We start from the raw sequence: 13255 nt of genomic DNA, 5'->3' as shown, positions 1-13255 counted from the left end.
CGACGTCATCCCGGCACCGATGACGGACGCGGAGCCGCAGACGACGCCTACCGACGCGCAAGGGTACTGCTACGCAAAAGTTTCCGGATCCAGTCTGACGCCTGGGGATATTCTAAGGTAAGGAATCTAATACTAACTACTGTTTCTTACAGATATATTGTTACCGAAGGTAAATAACTTGTGCTTCATGACCGTGCTGTTGATTTAGCTTCACCAACTATAAGACTGTGATGCAGCAGTGTTCATATGATGATGAAATGATTCCGTATAGCGTGTGCTGAGTGATATTTGTAGGTGTAAAAGAACAGATAGTGTGTGCGTTTATGTATGTATGTATGTATGTTTGTGGTGATATCATTGGATAGCGAGTGCTGTTGGATGTCCAATGAAATCCAAATATTGGATGCACGAGCTGTGTGGGTGGATGTAGTATGAAATGTCAATAGTGTAATGTGGTAATGTGCTTCTGCTTTGCCTCGTCATTACATCATATATAAGTCAAGTCAAGTCAGGTCATTTATATAGCGCGCTACATACCCAGAGGGTCTCAAGGCGCTTGAAGAAGGGTGGGGAATTACTTGTCAAATATCCACGTTTTAAGTTGCTTTCTGAATGCTAGGTGGTTCTGAGTAAGGCGAAGGTGAGTGGGAAGTGAGTTCCAGGTTTTAGATGCCAGGTAGGAGAAGGATCTACCTCCCATGGTGGTTTTGTTGATGCGAGGTACAGTGGCAAGGGCTTGGTTGGAGGATCGTAGCTGGCGTGAGGGGGCGTAGAAGGACAGTCGTGTGTTGAGGCATTCGGGTCCGATTTCGTAGAGTGCATTGTGTGCGTGGGTTAGGAGCCGGAAAGTAATCCTCTTATTGATGGGGAGCCAGTGGAGGTTTTTCAGGTGACCAGAGATGTGTTCTTTACGCGGGATGTCTAATATGAGCCTGGCTGAAGCGTTCTGGATGCGTTGGAGTTTATTCTGGAGTTTTGCGGTGGTACCGGCGTAGAGGGTGTTTCCGTAGTCCAGTCGGCTCGTGACCAGAGCGTGGGTGACTGTTTTTCTAGTTTCGGTGGGGATCCAGCGGAATGTTTTTTTGAGCATGCGAAGAATGTTGAAGCAAGATGAAGAAACGGCGTTGACTTGTCTGTTCATCGAGAGTGAGGAATCCAGGATGACGCCCAGGTTCCGTGCGTGGTCCGTCGGGATGGGTGCTTTTCCGAGGGCCTCTGGCCACCAGGAGTCGTCCCAGGCGGAGGGGGAGGTGCCTAGGATGAGGACTTCAGTTTTGTCTGAGTTCAGTTTCAGACGGCTGTGCTTCATCCATTCGGCTACTTCTTTCATTCCTTCATGCAGGTTGGTTTTGGCAGTGTTAGGGTCTCTGGTGAGTGATAGGATCAGTTGAGTGTCGTCGGCGTAGGAGATGATGTTGAGGTTGTGTTGGCATGCGATGGCCGCAAGGGGGCTCATGTATATGTTGAAGAGGGTGGGGCTGAGTGAGGATCCTTGTGGTACGCCGCAGATGACTTCAGTGGCCTCTGACTTGAATGGTGGGAGGCGGACTCTCTGGGTTCTTCCGGTGTGGAACGAGGTGATCCATTCCAGTGCTTTTCCTTGGATTCCGACGTTTGAGGCGTTGTAAAAGGGTGCTATGACAGACCGTGTCGAAGGCTGCGGAGAGGTCAAGGAGGATGAGGGCGACTGTGTCACCATTGTCCAGTAGAGTTCGAATGGCGTCTGTTGCTGCGATGAGGGCGGTTTCAGTGCTGTGCTTGGCTCGGAAGCCGGATTGTGAGGAGTCGAGGGATTTGTTGGTTTCGAGGAATGCAGCGAGCTGGTTGTTGACCGCTTTCTCGATGACTTTGGCCGGGAATGGAAGGAGTGAGATAGGGCGGTAGTTTTTGAGTTCGGTGGGGTCAGCTGTGGGTTTCTTCAGGAGGGCGCTGAGTTCGGCATGTTTCCAGCTTTCCGGGAAGGTAGCGGAGTTGAGGGAGCAGTTGATGACGTCTCGGAGGTGCGGTGCTATAATGGAGTCTGCTTTGTTAAAGATGTGGTGGGGGCATGGGTCTGTGGGGGATCCTGAGTGGATAGAGTTCATCAGACGGATGGTGTCCTCAGTGGAGATTGGCTTCCAGTCATTGAGGATGTTCAGGGGGGGTGGGGGTCCAGCAGGGGGTTGGGTGGGTCGGTCTTCGGGTCGGTTGTCGAAGCTGTTGTGGATGTCTGCAATTTTGTTGTGGAAGAATGAGGCTAGGGAGTCACAGAGGGCTTGAGAGGGGGTGATGTCGTTGGAGTTGGCAGAGGGGTTGGTAAATTCCTTGACGATGTTGAATAATTCCTTGCTGTTGTGGGCTTTGTTATCTAGTCGGTCCTTGAAAGCGGCTTTCTTGGCATTCCGGATCAGTTGGTGGTGTAATCGGGTGGCGTTTTTGAAGGCGTCCTTGGTGCTGGTGGTTGGGTCTTTTTTCCAGGCCTTCTCAAGGGATCGACAGAGTTTCTTGGATTTCTTAAGCTCATCGTTGAACCAGGAGGTCCTCTTGCAGCCTAGTTTGATTTGTCGTTTTTTCAGTGGTGCTAGGATGTCGGAGCTGTTGGATAACCATTGGGTGAGGTTGGTGGCTGCTTGGTCTGGGTTTGAGGAGTGGGCTGGGGGGTTTTGAAGAAGCTATGAGGAGATCTGGTTGATGGTGACTTTGTTCCAGTTTCTTTGCAGAGTGGGTTGGGGGTGGTTGTTGGATGTGGGCTTGTTGTAGGTAAAGTGAACGCAGCTGTGGTCAGTCCAAAGGAGAGCTGTGGTGTGGCTGAAGGAGACAGTCCTTGGCTGGCTGTATAATGTACTGGAACTCGAACGAGATCGTCATGAGGAGGAGGTCCTTCAAGGCGTTATGAAGCTTATCTGTGCTTGTTGGTGACATAAGGCACAAGGAGGTGCATGCTGTAATGACTTTGTGTGTGAGGGACCAGTTATCCTCTAGTGAAGGCATGTTGTGAAGAGGTGATAGGCTAGTTGCTCCGGTTACGTTACACAAGGAGCTGCTGGACCTAGCACGCAAATCCCATTTAGGCATTTCTAAAACTAAGGAGAGATTACGCTCTACTTACGGGTGGCATGGCCTGGATCTCCAGGTCGAACGTTTGGTGAGAAAATGTGTACAATGCTCGCTGAGTGAAAAGAGCATGAAAACTATGACTCAGCCCATGGTAGCTAGGACACGCCTGAGTGGTCCCTGGAAGGACATTGCTTTGGACATTCTGGGTCCTGTATATGGTGATGTCTGGACACTTATGTCATTGTTGTGATGGATCTTTTCTCCAGGTGGCCTGAAATCAGTGTCTCTAGGGGTGTGGACACAAAAACTGTAATTAGCTTCCTAAAAGTGTTATTCACAAAAGAGTTCCCAGAAACACTGCTGACTGACAATGGCGTTCAGCTTGTCTCTAAGGAGATGGAGGATTTTCTCCTGGGTGTGGGGTTCTTCATAAAAGATGTGCCCTTTATCACCCTGAGTTTAATGGAACTGTGGAAAGGTTCAACATGTTCCTAAAGAAACTATCTCATTGGTAAAGAGCAACTGTCTCAATTGGAAGGAGGAGGTTTCCAAGAGGGTCGGGTGTACAGATTTTCACCTCACACGACTACAAGAAAATCGCTGTTTTTCCTGTTTTGTGGAAGGCACCCTGATACATTCTTGGAACCTCTGTGGGTAAATAAAGACCTCTCCGATAAATGTGTCGGCACTGACACGGAAGATTGGAAAAGAAGGGAAGATGAGAAGTGCAAGAATAGTAAAATGCATTACGATCTGAGGCATGCCTTCAAAAAACACAAAGGTTGCTATGTGAGACTTTGTGGTGAGTAAAACACCTGGATGTGTGTTACTGGATCTACATTTTCGAAACCCTTGAGGGTTTTTAAAATTTTTGACAATGCCATCAAAACATCCGCTATAGGATGTGGAATTTCTGCAGAGTTGTTGAGTGCAGGGGGAGGAGGTTAGAGGGTCACCATAGTGTTGATGAGAGTAGAGATGATGATGAAACAAGCATGTTGTTTCCCCGAGAAAATCGAGCAGAAAAACATGCGCTCCCCTATAATTGGATGACTATGTTGTGTAAACCTGCACCTCCTCTTTTACTTGGGATATTTTTACATTTGTTGTCTGACAAGCAATTATTTCATGTTTTTTTTAGTTTTGTTCTTAAATGTTGTTACTTATGTTTTTGTATTAGTGAGGGAGATGTGTGGTAGTAGGCTTCTGCTTTGCCTCATCATTGCATCATATGTACAAGTTCTAGAATATTTGCCAACCCTTGCTGGCTTTCGAATGTTCTGGGACTTGAACAAGATCTGTGGGCAGAGCCTGTTGGGTGTCTGAGCTGTCCTTCCTAACTACAACTTAATAAACTCCTTTCTTTAGACTTTAAGGCTTCTCATCTTTAAGGAAGAAATCACTTGTAAACGTGTTATCATTGGGGGGTAATAGGGGATGTCTTCAGTTTGTGAGATGTGTGCAGCATTAAAAGAAATGCTGCGGTAATAACAACCTGTGAGTGACTGTTAATAGCATTATATGTGAATCTAAGATGGCAGCACGTTGTTCGTATGGCTTCGAAGTAGCCACCTCAAGATGTTTAAACGTGTTCAGTCCTTATGCCATTCATAATATTTTCCGCTGCACCATAACCTATTATCATGTAAGGGTATAGAATTCCCGGTTCCTGGCTCAGATTTTATGTATATGGTCTGTAGCTGCGGTGTCAGGCGAGCATATGCCCTTATCGTTTTTCTAAATGAATTATTTGGAAAGAGATTCAAATCTTTGTGTCAGAAACTGATGTACGCTTTGTCCTAGAAAGCTTAACATATTTTGCCACAGATTTGGACTTGATATATAAGAAACACATTCCGTTAATTGCAAAATGTATTGCACCGTTTTAAAATTGATTTGATCAGTCCACTTTGATCTGCATTCTTTCCTTCGTCTGTAGTCTCTTTGCAGCCTTTACTAATCCCTAATGGCCGCATGATCTTTTCCTCTTGATTTGAGGCAGTACTGTTCCTGAAAAGTCATTCCTTAAAAATGTTCATTGTATTTGCATTCATTTGCTTCTAACTGACCGGCATGCCACAGGTTCATACGCATTACCGTGTGTCTCATCTTGAACATGTTTAATATTACTGTTTAAACTAGCAGTTGTTAATTTTTGTTCTGTGTGAATTTTGGGTGCAGACCGTGTATACCGTTTGATGTTAAGTTACTTGAGACCGCTGATAAAGAAAATGTATTTCTGATGGATACTTCTAACCACAGATTCCTCACCTTTACAATATTCACCGGTGCTCGACTGGATCTGGAAGCTTTTCACAGCAGTTCTCCCAGCTGCTAGAAGGGTGTGTTGTGCTGCTCTGTGTTGACTTCTTTCCACCCCAGAAGTGAAGGAGTGGAGCCGATATAGGTGCCACGCTTGTGCTCTTACTTCAGTTCCTTTCTGCACCTTCAGATGCTGAGCCGGCGATCTGCCCTTTCTTTTTTCCACTGTTTTGATTAACTTTTTGCAGGATTTATTTTTTCCAAAAAAGGGAAACCAGTGTGAAGACCACAGGATCTAAGCCATGCAGGGACTATCTCAAATGAATGTCCTTGACAGATCCCCACAAGGTATGCCTTTTTGTGTTTGGGCTCCGGACTCAACTCCAGGTCATGTGAGTAATACGCACTCATGGACACCAGAGATCGCCATGAATGTGAAGCAAAGCTGCATGTCAATGAACATTGGAAGAAATTGCACAAGGCCCACTCCTGTTTCCAAGGTTTTTCCAGTGACAGGTCCTTGTCGTGGTTGAAGTCTTTGGGAAAGTCGAAATCGAAGAGGAAACACAAGAAACCCAAGCTGGACTCAATCACATCTTGTCACACTTTATCTCCATAGAAGTTGCAAGTGTGTCAATATGCTGCCCGGTCTCTCTAACAATCCACTGAGGTCACAACTAATCGAGGTCTTCAGGGATGTATGTTACGCATCTTTGGCACTCTCCTAGTACACTCTGGGTAACCTTTGGGCCCCAAGAATCCACAGGGGCCTCCAGTCAGGTTACCGCCAGTAGACCTTTCTTCAGCCTCGGCTGTGTCCTTCAAACCATCTTTGGGTTCTGCACTAGTGCCAAATTTGCACCAGTCCCTTTGACATTAACTCTTTTACTGATGCCACCAGCGCCGGCGGAATACCCTGTGCCGATTTCAGCACTTGACACTGAGACAAACTCATCACAGCCTTGACCAAAGTCACTTGTGGAATCCAGATTGACATGCCCCACCTCCATTTAATCTGATTCTGACACAACACTACACCAGCTTTTTGGCTCAGACTCTGCTGCCATTTGGAGATGACAATGCTAATGATGGAGATATTTTACCCCATACTACGATTATGGCAGTTTTATATGGTTTTACAGGAGGCCAATGGGCTTGATTCACTCCTTAAAACTGAGTTGATTTCTCCCCTTGGACTGCTGCCAGAAGGGGGTGCCTTTTTCACTGTGGTCATTAGTGGTGCATCAGAAGTCTTGGACCTACAACTTCCCTTTGTGGAGGTTAAAACTAACATCATTGCAGAGGGTCTGCAACATGGGCAGTCTATCTCTGAGCTCTTATTGCCCATTAGTGACACTCTGGCTGATACTTTGACGGACACATGGACAAAGCTTTGCTCATGCCAACCAGTGCAAAGGCAGATTGCCAGATGCCACAGGGGTGCCAGGCAACCCTGATTTCCTGGCTTAGCATTCCGCTCCTGAGAGTCTGGTGTTTCAACCCTCTACAAGCAAGGTTAATCCCAACTCTTTCCCTGTAACTTACCCAGACAGAGTCAATTGGATTGAGCATTCAAGAAACAAATGTTCTCATCAGGCAGTCTAGCCTTGGGGATTCCAGTTGTTTGCTTAGCTAATAATTATACACCCTTGGGGACATAGTCAGCAAGATCTTGCCGACATTCCCGGAGGAATTTTGGGTCTCCCTGTCGCAGACCATTCAGGATGCAGCTAAATTCATTATTTGGTCTAGCTTATACACCACAAATTCTTTAGGTCAAGCATTAGTACCAGTGTGGTCATCCATCGCATGCTTGGAGGAAGTCTACTGTTTTCTCTGGAGATGTCCAGGCCTCCTTTATGGATATGATATTTGATGGGTCTTAGCTGTTTGGCAAAAAAGTGGATTCCACCTGTGAATGCTTTAAAGAAAGCGATGTCATAGTCCTTGGGCCTTTCAGCTCCTACCAGGCAATTCGGTCAGCAAAACTGTCCTTTTAGGGGATTCTTTATAGGGTTAGCATATTGACAATGCTAGATCCTCCTGTTGGCACAGCAGAAACCCTAGTCCTTTTGTGGTAGGAGAGGAGGATCATACAGGCAACATGTTGGTCAGCAGGGACACCAACCCTTTCAGTCTCCCAGCCCTGCAGCAGAAGCCTCCAAGCTGCTTTAGCTTGCCCTTAGCGGCTCACAACCACTTAGACGGAGTCCGCATCCAACATTTTCACCAGCGATTCCAATAGATTACATCAGACAGGTGGGTCCTCTAAATTGTCCAATGAGGTTACCCCCTTCTGGTTCTTTTCGACCCACTGTAACTTCCACCTATATTAGAGTAGCTTTCAGAGGACCACTTGGTCATTTTACTTCTGGAAGTGCAGAATGTCTTCTCTAAAGGGGCCATGGAGAGGGTGCCAGACCTGGAAATAGGAGATGGATGTTATTGCTGCTATTTTTTGTTGCTGAAGAAAGACAGAGGCATTTGTCTTATTCCAGATGTTCTCCCTCTAAATGCCTTGCTGCAGATGACACATTCAATATGCTCCCATTGGGCCAGATACTGTCTGCCCCGATCTGGGTAAATGGATGGTAATTGAAAAGTAAATTATTCCATGGTTATCTAGACCCACTAATGCACACAATATCGCATCCCACCTAAAGTACAATTTTTTTTATATACGGAATCATGAATAGAAAAGAGAAATGGCTGAAAGCCCAAACAATAAACTGAAATTCAATATCAAAGGTCGAATCATTATAAATGATTTTTATAAGAAAATGACATCAATCATGTTAAAATTCATTGTAAAAACAACATTAAAAACAGAGTATGTCAAGTCAATACAATATAGAACATACATTCAAAAAGGCAAATTAATACACTTTGCATTCGCTAAATAATAAGGGACAAAGAACCAATATCAATCCTCACAGTCACCCCAGAGAGAAAAACAACAGACGGTATAATTTGTCATAGATTGTGACACATCCGTAGAACAAACTGTTAACTGGAACCCAATATACACACGTCTGTACGTATCTGTAGGACCAGTCAACTACCAAATTGTGTCAAATAGCTGCGTCAACGCGTTTTGATGGCACTCATCTGCTTGCACCATCTTTATCAAGACCATGTAGGAAATTCCTCAATTGAAAATATTCCAAAATGTCCGTTAAATCAAAATCTTATAAGATAAGGAACAAGCTATTTTGGTCCAAAGGTAATTTTGGAACTACGTAAAATTCCTCACAGGAGGGGCTTTATATCTCCACCTCCTATACCTGGTAGTAAGGCACTCAGTTTAAATGAAGTACTTCATCATTCAAGTAATACTCATGAATTGAGTAGGACCATTGGTTCCGTCTCGCTAAAATATCGGCACAATTGAAGTATCTTGGGGAAATCTAAACGTAAGAAGCTACCCACTCACGCCCTTCACAATGTGGACCAGAAGGTTGCATAAAAGCTGTGCCGTCTTTTCAATCCTCTTTGTTGTATTTTGCAAGCCCTTCGTTTACTTGGGCTTGGTTTCAAGCATGGTCGCTGCTACGACTATCCCTGCACCCAGTATCTGACTTCAGTAAACGAACAGGCTATGGATGGTAACCCTGGACCTGCAGGATGCATATTTTCATGTACACATCCTGCAGTCCCACATACATTACCTGAGGATCATGGTAGACCAGGAGCATTTCCTATGTGCTCTGCTCCCCTTCAGCCTTACCAGTGCCCCTCAGGTGCTCACAAAAATGATATTGATGAGCTTGGCACATATTGGGGGGTTGGTGATAGTGGTTTTTCCCATCTTGAATAATCACTGTTGAAGGCGGACTCCCCATGGTCAGTCGTAGAATAACTTCGGACGACAATGAACTCTCTTATATCTCTTCAGTTCACTATCAACGTGCCAAAGTCACACTTGACTTCTTCTGTTGTAGTCGCATGCCATCTGCCTAATGTTGATGGCCTTCCTACCATCACTCAATGAGAGGCTGGAGCAGATTCGCAAGGACAACACCACTGCCATGTGCTACTGCATCAAGCAGGGCAGAGTGGGGTCCAGGGTCCTGTGCCGAGAGACTCTTGTTGGAATTGGCTGGACTGGGATAGCATTTCCCTGATCAGAAACTACTTGGTGGGATAGATGAATACCAGGATAAATTAACTCTGCCAACGGGGCCTGGGAGGGGTCACTAAGGTACTACAGGGAATCTTCCGACAATAAGGTAAGTCCTGGCTGGACATTTCGCCACCTTTGAGAACACGCAGTGTCAAAATATCCACTCGCTGGAGCTCCTAAGAAGGCTCTCTAGGAGATTGATTCAGGCTAGATTGGAGTACAGGTCTCCTGTATGCCTTCTCACCACTGCTCCTCCTTCTCCGAGTTCGGAAGACTGGGCTCAAGTCATCCTAGTGGCTCCAGACTGGCTCAGGAGAGTGTGTTACCCTGAATCTCTGTGCATGAGCATTTGTCCTCTGATTAGCCTAGCTGTGTGGGAGGCAGGGCTGGGTTCTATGTCCGAGCCTGCGCAGTATACACCTCCATGCATGCCGCCCGAGATTGTGGATATCATCCCCATGTCCAGGGATCCTTCTCCAAAGTCTATCTCCGCTGGCCAATTTTGTGGACTGGTTTGGAGTCCACAACACAGATCCCTTACCAGCAAAACTGTCAATGTTTTACTGTCACCTTTGTCCCTGGCAGTTTTAGCCTTTTTGCCTTTGCTGGACCAACCATCATTGTTTAAATCATCTGTTATGATGTATTTTATTTAAGGTTTGATGCACATGCTCCCTCCCAAACCGTTTTTGATGCTGCAGTGGGATATCTGTGCTGACTTTCCTTATGTGTACTCCCTTTGAGCCCAAGCATAGTTGTTTACTGCACCCTCCCACTTTCCAAATATTATTTTTCATAATGATCATGTCCGCTGGTTGCAAAAGTGAGCTCCAGGCTCTATCTGTGCAGCCGCCCTAAACATATTTTTACCTGATAAACTGGTGTTGAGGACCAGGGCGGCCTTTTTGCTAAACATTGTGATGCAGTTTCATGTTGGGCAGTACATCATGCAACCAAAATTCTTTCCTCCCCTCAAACCTTGTAAGAAGAGAAGAGACTTCAATGACTGGATCTCAAGAGAGTCCTGAGCTTTTATATTGTTCACACTATAGCCAATGTGTGGACAATCGGTCTTCCTGGGATTTTCTGGAGCAAAGGAAGGCAACACAGCACAGAAAAGGACTCTGTCAAGATGGATAGTCCTCTGCATTAAGACCTGCTACACAGGCCTAGAAGCAGCCTCTTGAATGGCTGAGGGCTAATTTCACCAGAGCCTAGTCTGCTATCTCTGTGTTGGAAGGCAGAGTGCCTGCTCTTGACATCTGGTGGGCTGCTACGTTGTCATGTATCAGTACTACTGCCTTGACAGCTAGGTCCAAAGGGAAGGGTATTTTGCCTGTTTGGTCCGGCAGAACTTTTTGATCTGAGCCCTCTGCACAGACCTTCCACCTTTAGAAGTTACTGCTTTGGTATCTCTTAGAAAGGCGAGGAATCTGCGTTTTTAAGTACCCATCAAAAGAATACATTACTTTTCTTCGCTAATGATGTTTCTGGTGCATACTCTTTATAACAGCAGATTCCTCACTGCCATCTTACCTTCCCGTTCTGTGTAGTGCTTGCCTTTTGTCATCTGAAAAGTTCCCAAATTAGAGATCTGCACTCCGGTACTTCCAATTGTATTTTAGTGCTCCACGTCCAAGGGCGCAGAATGAGTTGAGCAAGAAACTGACATCTGCGTGAAGGGGTGGCGCTTATATGTATTGTATTGTATTGTAATTGCATTTTTATAGCGCTTACTATCCCTGACGAGGCGTTGAAGCGCTTTTTCGGCGAGTAGCACGCTACTCCAGGACCCATGGAGGATTAGTGTTGAATTAGTATAGTGAAACATGCAAGTACATTTTAAGTGGTGGATAGTTTAGTCAGTTATTTGGATTAGTAATGATAGCAGAAGGATAGAGGAGGACAAAGGTTTGTATTTATATAGCGCTTGTTGACGCACGCTATTCAGGAAGCCTACAAAGGATTAGTGGTGAATTAATATGGTGAAATATGAAGTAACTTCAGTGGTGGATATTAGTCTGTTACTTGGAGTGAGAAGGATAGCGGAGGGATAAAAGGGGAAGAAAGATTTGCATTCATATAGCACTTGTTACCCCTGATAGGTGTTGAAGCGCTTTTCTGGCGAGTAGCATGCCACTCCAGATCCCATAAAGAATTACTGTTGAAAGTAAACAAGTTCTGCAATCAAACTTAAATTAACTCTAGTGACAAAACAGGTGTAAGATATGAGACAACGTTTTACGGATTGTATCATTCACGACATGAATAGTTAACTTACACTACGTTTTAGGAGAATAATATAATATACAAAGCTTGCTATAAAACTAATAAGTAACAATGAGAAGGATAATATTTTTTTACAGACATGTTTCCAGTTAATCATCATATGTTTGTACAAGCTCAATTCATTTAAGTAATATGGTACACAATTGAGCTAAGAAATGTAACAGCAAAATAATAAAATTCAGCCGCCATTACCTCTTGCCTCTCTTAACAAGCCCTTATGCACTGCTACGGCTGCTCACCTTCTTGAGTGACTTATGCGTGTTCCCTCCTTGTGTTTTTTTCTTTAGGTCGCATGGGCAACAGCCGCCGGGCTTTGAAGATGATAATGGAGGAGCTGCATGATGTGGACAAAGCCATTGAGTTTGCAAAGGAGCAAGATGATTCTGAGCTATGGGATGACCTGATTTTGTATTCTATTGACAAACCTCGTTAGTAGCTAAGTTTACTTTTCTCAATTTGATTTTGTGGGAACGAAGCCGTGGTATGAATCATCATTGTGCATAGTGAGATGAATTCAAGATTTGTTTCAGGACCTGTGCCAGGGAATACAATAGTGGCAGGAAAGACTAGATGGTTCAGAAAATGCAAGTCATTCAGTCCCCTTGCCTTTTGTACACTTCAGAATACATTGCATAATTCTCTTAGACAAAGCAGATAATATAAAAGATGCATTAGGTGCCTTCACATAAATATTTGCATACATATTATGCATGTTACCTTTTCCTCTTATTTCTGCCAAACAAGAGTTTTTGTGCCTATTCAAAATCATAATGCTTAAAAAAATGCATTTTACCTGAATGCCTTTTTCTGTGTCAGAAGTCTTCAAACGTATTTGTGGTGACCGCTCACTAAGCAAAAGTTTTGAAGTTGAACCCCCTCCAAAACTTTATGGCACAGATTGGGAGAGCAGGAGGGGCAAGGATGAGAGCATATGGTGCTTATGAGATCATTTCAGGGGTACTTTTTCCCTAGGTCATAATCCATATTAAAGGTGAGTCTTATAAAGAAGCAAATGAATCAGACAAATACACAAACGGACCTAAAAACACTGCTTCCTATAATAGGGCTGATCTGGGCCTAAATCCAAATTTTTGATTTGCATATGGCCATGTCTGAACTGGGGTGGTGTGGAGTGCAAAGAAAAGATGTACTGGGGTGAATGTATGACATTGTTCTGCATTCTGTCCATCAATTGTTGTTTTGCATTTGTCACCCCGAGTGGGATGGGTATGCTCAGACGTGAGTCCCATGCTCTCCACACCACTGGAGTCAAGCTATCCTGGCTGAAGACGGCTGATAGCCAGAAACCGGTCCTTGGACGCTTGAATCCGGTCCAGGAAAGACATGGCTTGGCAGTTCGGGCTGGACTGTTCCCATGAGGCACAGGGTCAAGGCTGATTTGCATATGGCCATGTCTGAACTGGGGTGGTGTGGAGGTCAAAAAAACGATGGATTAAGGCCCAGATCTCTGTACTGGGGTGCATGTATGACATTGTTCTGCATTCTGTCCATCAATTGTTGTTTTGCATTTGTCACCCGAGTGGG

General features: G+C 44.9%; 1 protein-coding gene across 1 annotated transcript in view; it reads left to right on the top strand.

Moving 5' to 3' along the window:
* Nucleotides 1-13255, top strand: part of VPS41 (VPS41 subunit of HOPS complex) — an 876961-nt gene that overhangs the window by 755553 nt on the left and 108153 nt on the right. Inside the window, exon 24 of the mRNA XM_086964855.1 lies at nt 11998-12138. Coding sequence (XP_086820981.1) covers nt 11998-12138 — 141 coding nt within the window. The remainder of the gene's footprint in view (nt 1-11997; nt 12139-13255) is intronic.

The sequence above is a fragment of the Lissotriton vulgaris genome, chromosome 4_1 (genome assembly GCF_964263255.1).
Source record: "Lissotriton vulgaris chromosome 4_1, aLisVul1.2, whole genome shotgun sequence".
Lineage (NCBI taxonomy): Eukaryota > Metazoa > Chordata > Amphibia > Caudata > Salamandridae > Lissotriton > Lissotriton vulgaris.
The sequence above is the reverse complement of the archived record's forward strand: the minus strand, read 5'-3'. Positions and strand labels throughout refer to the sequence as shown.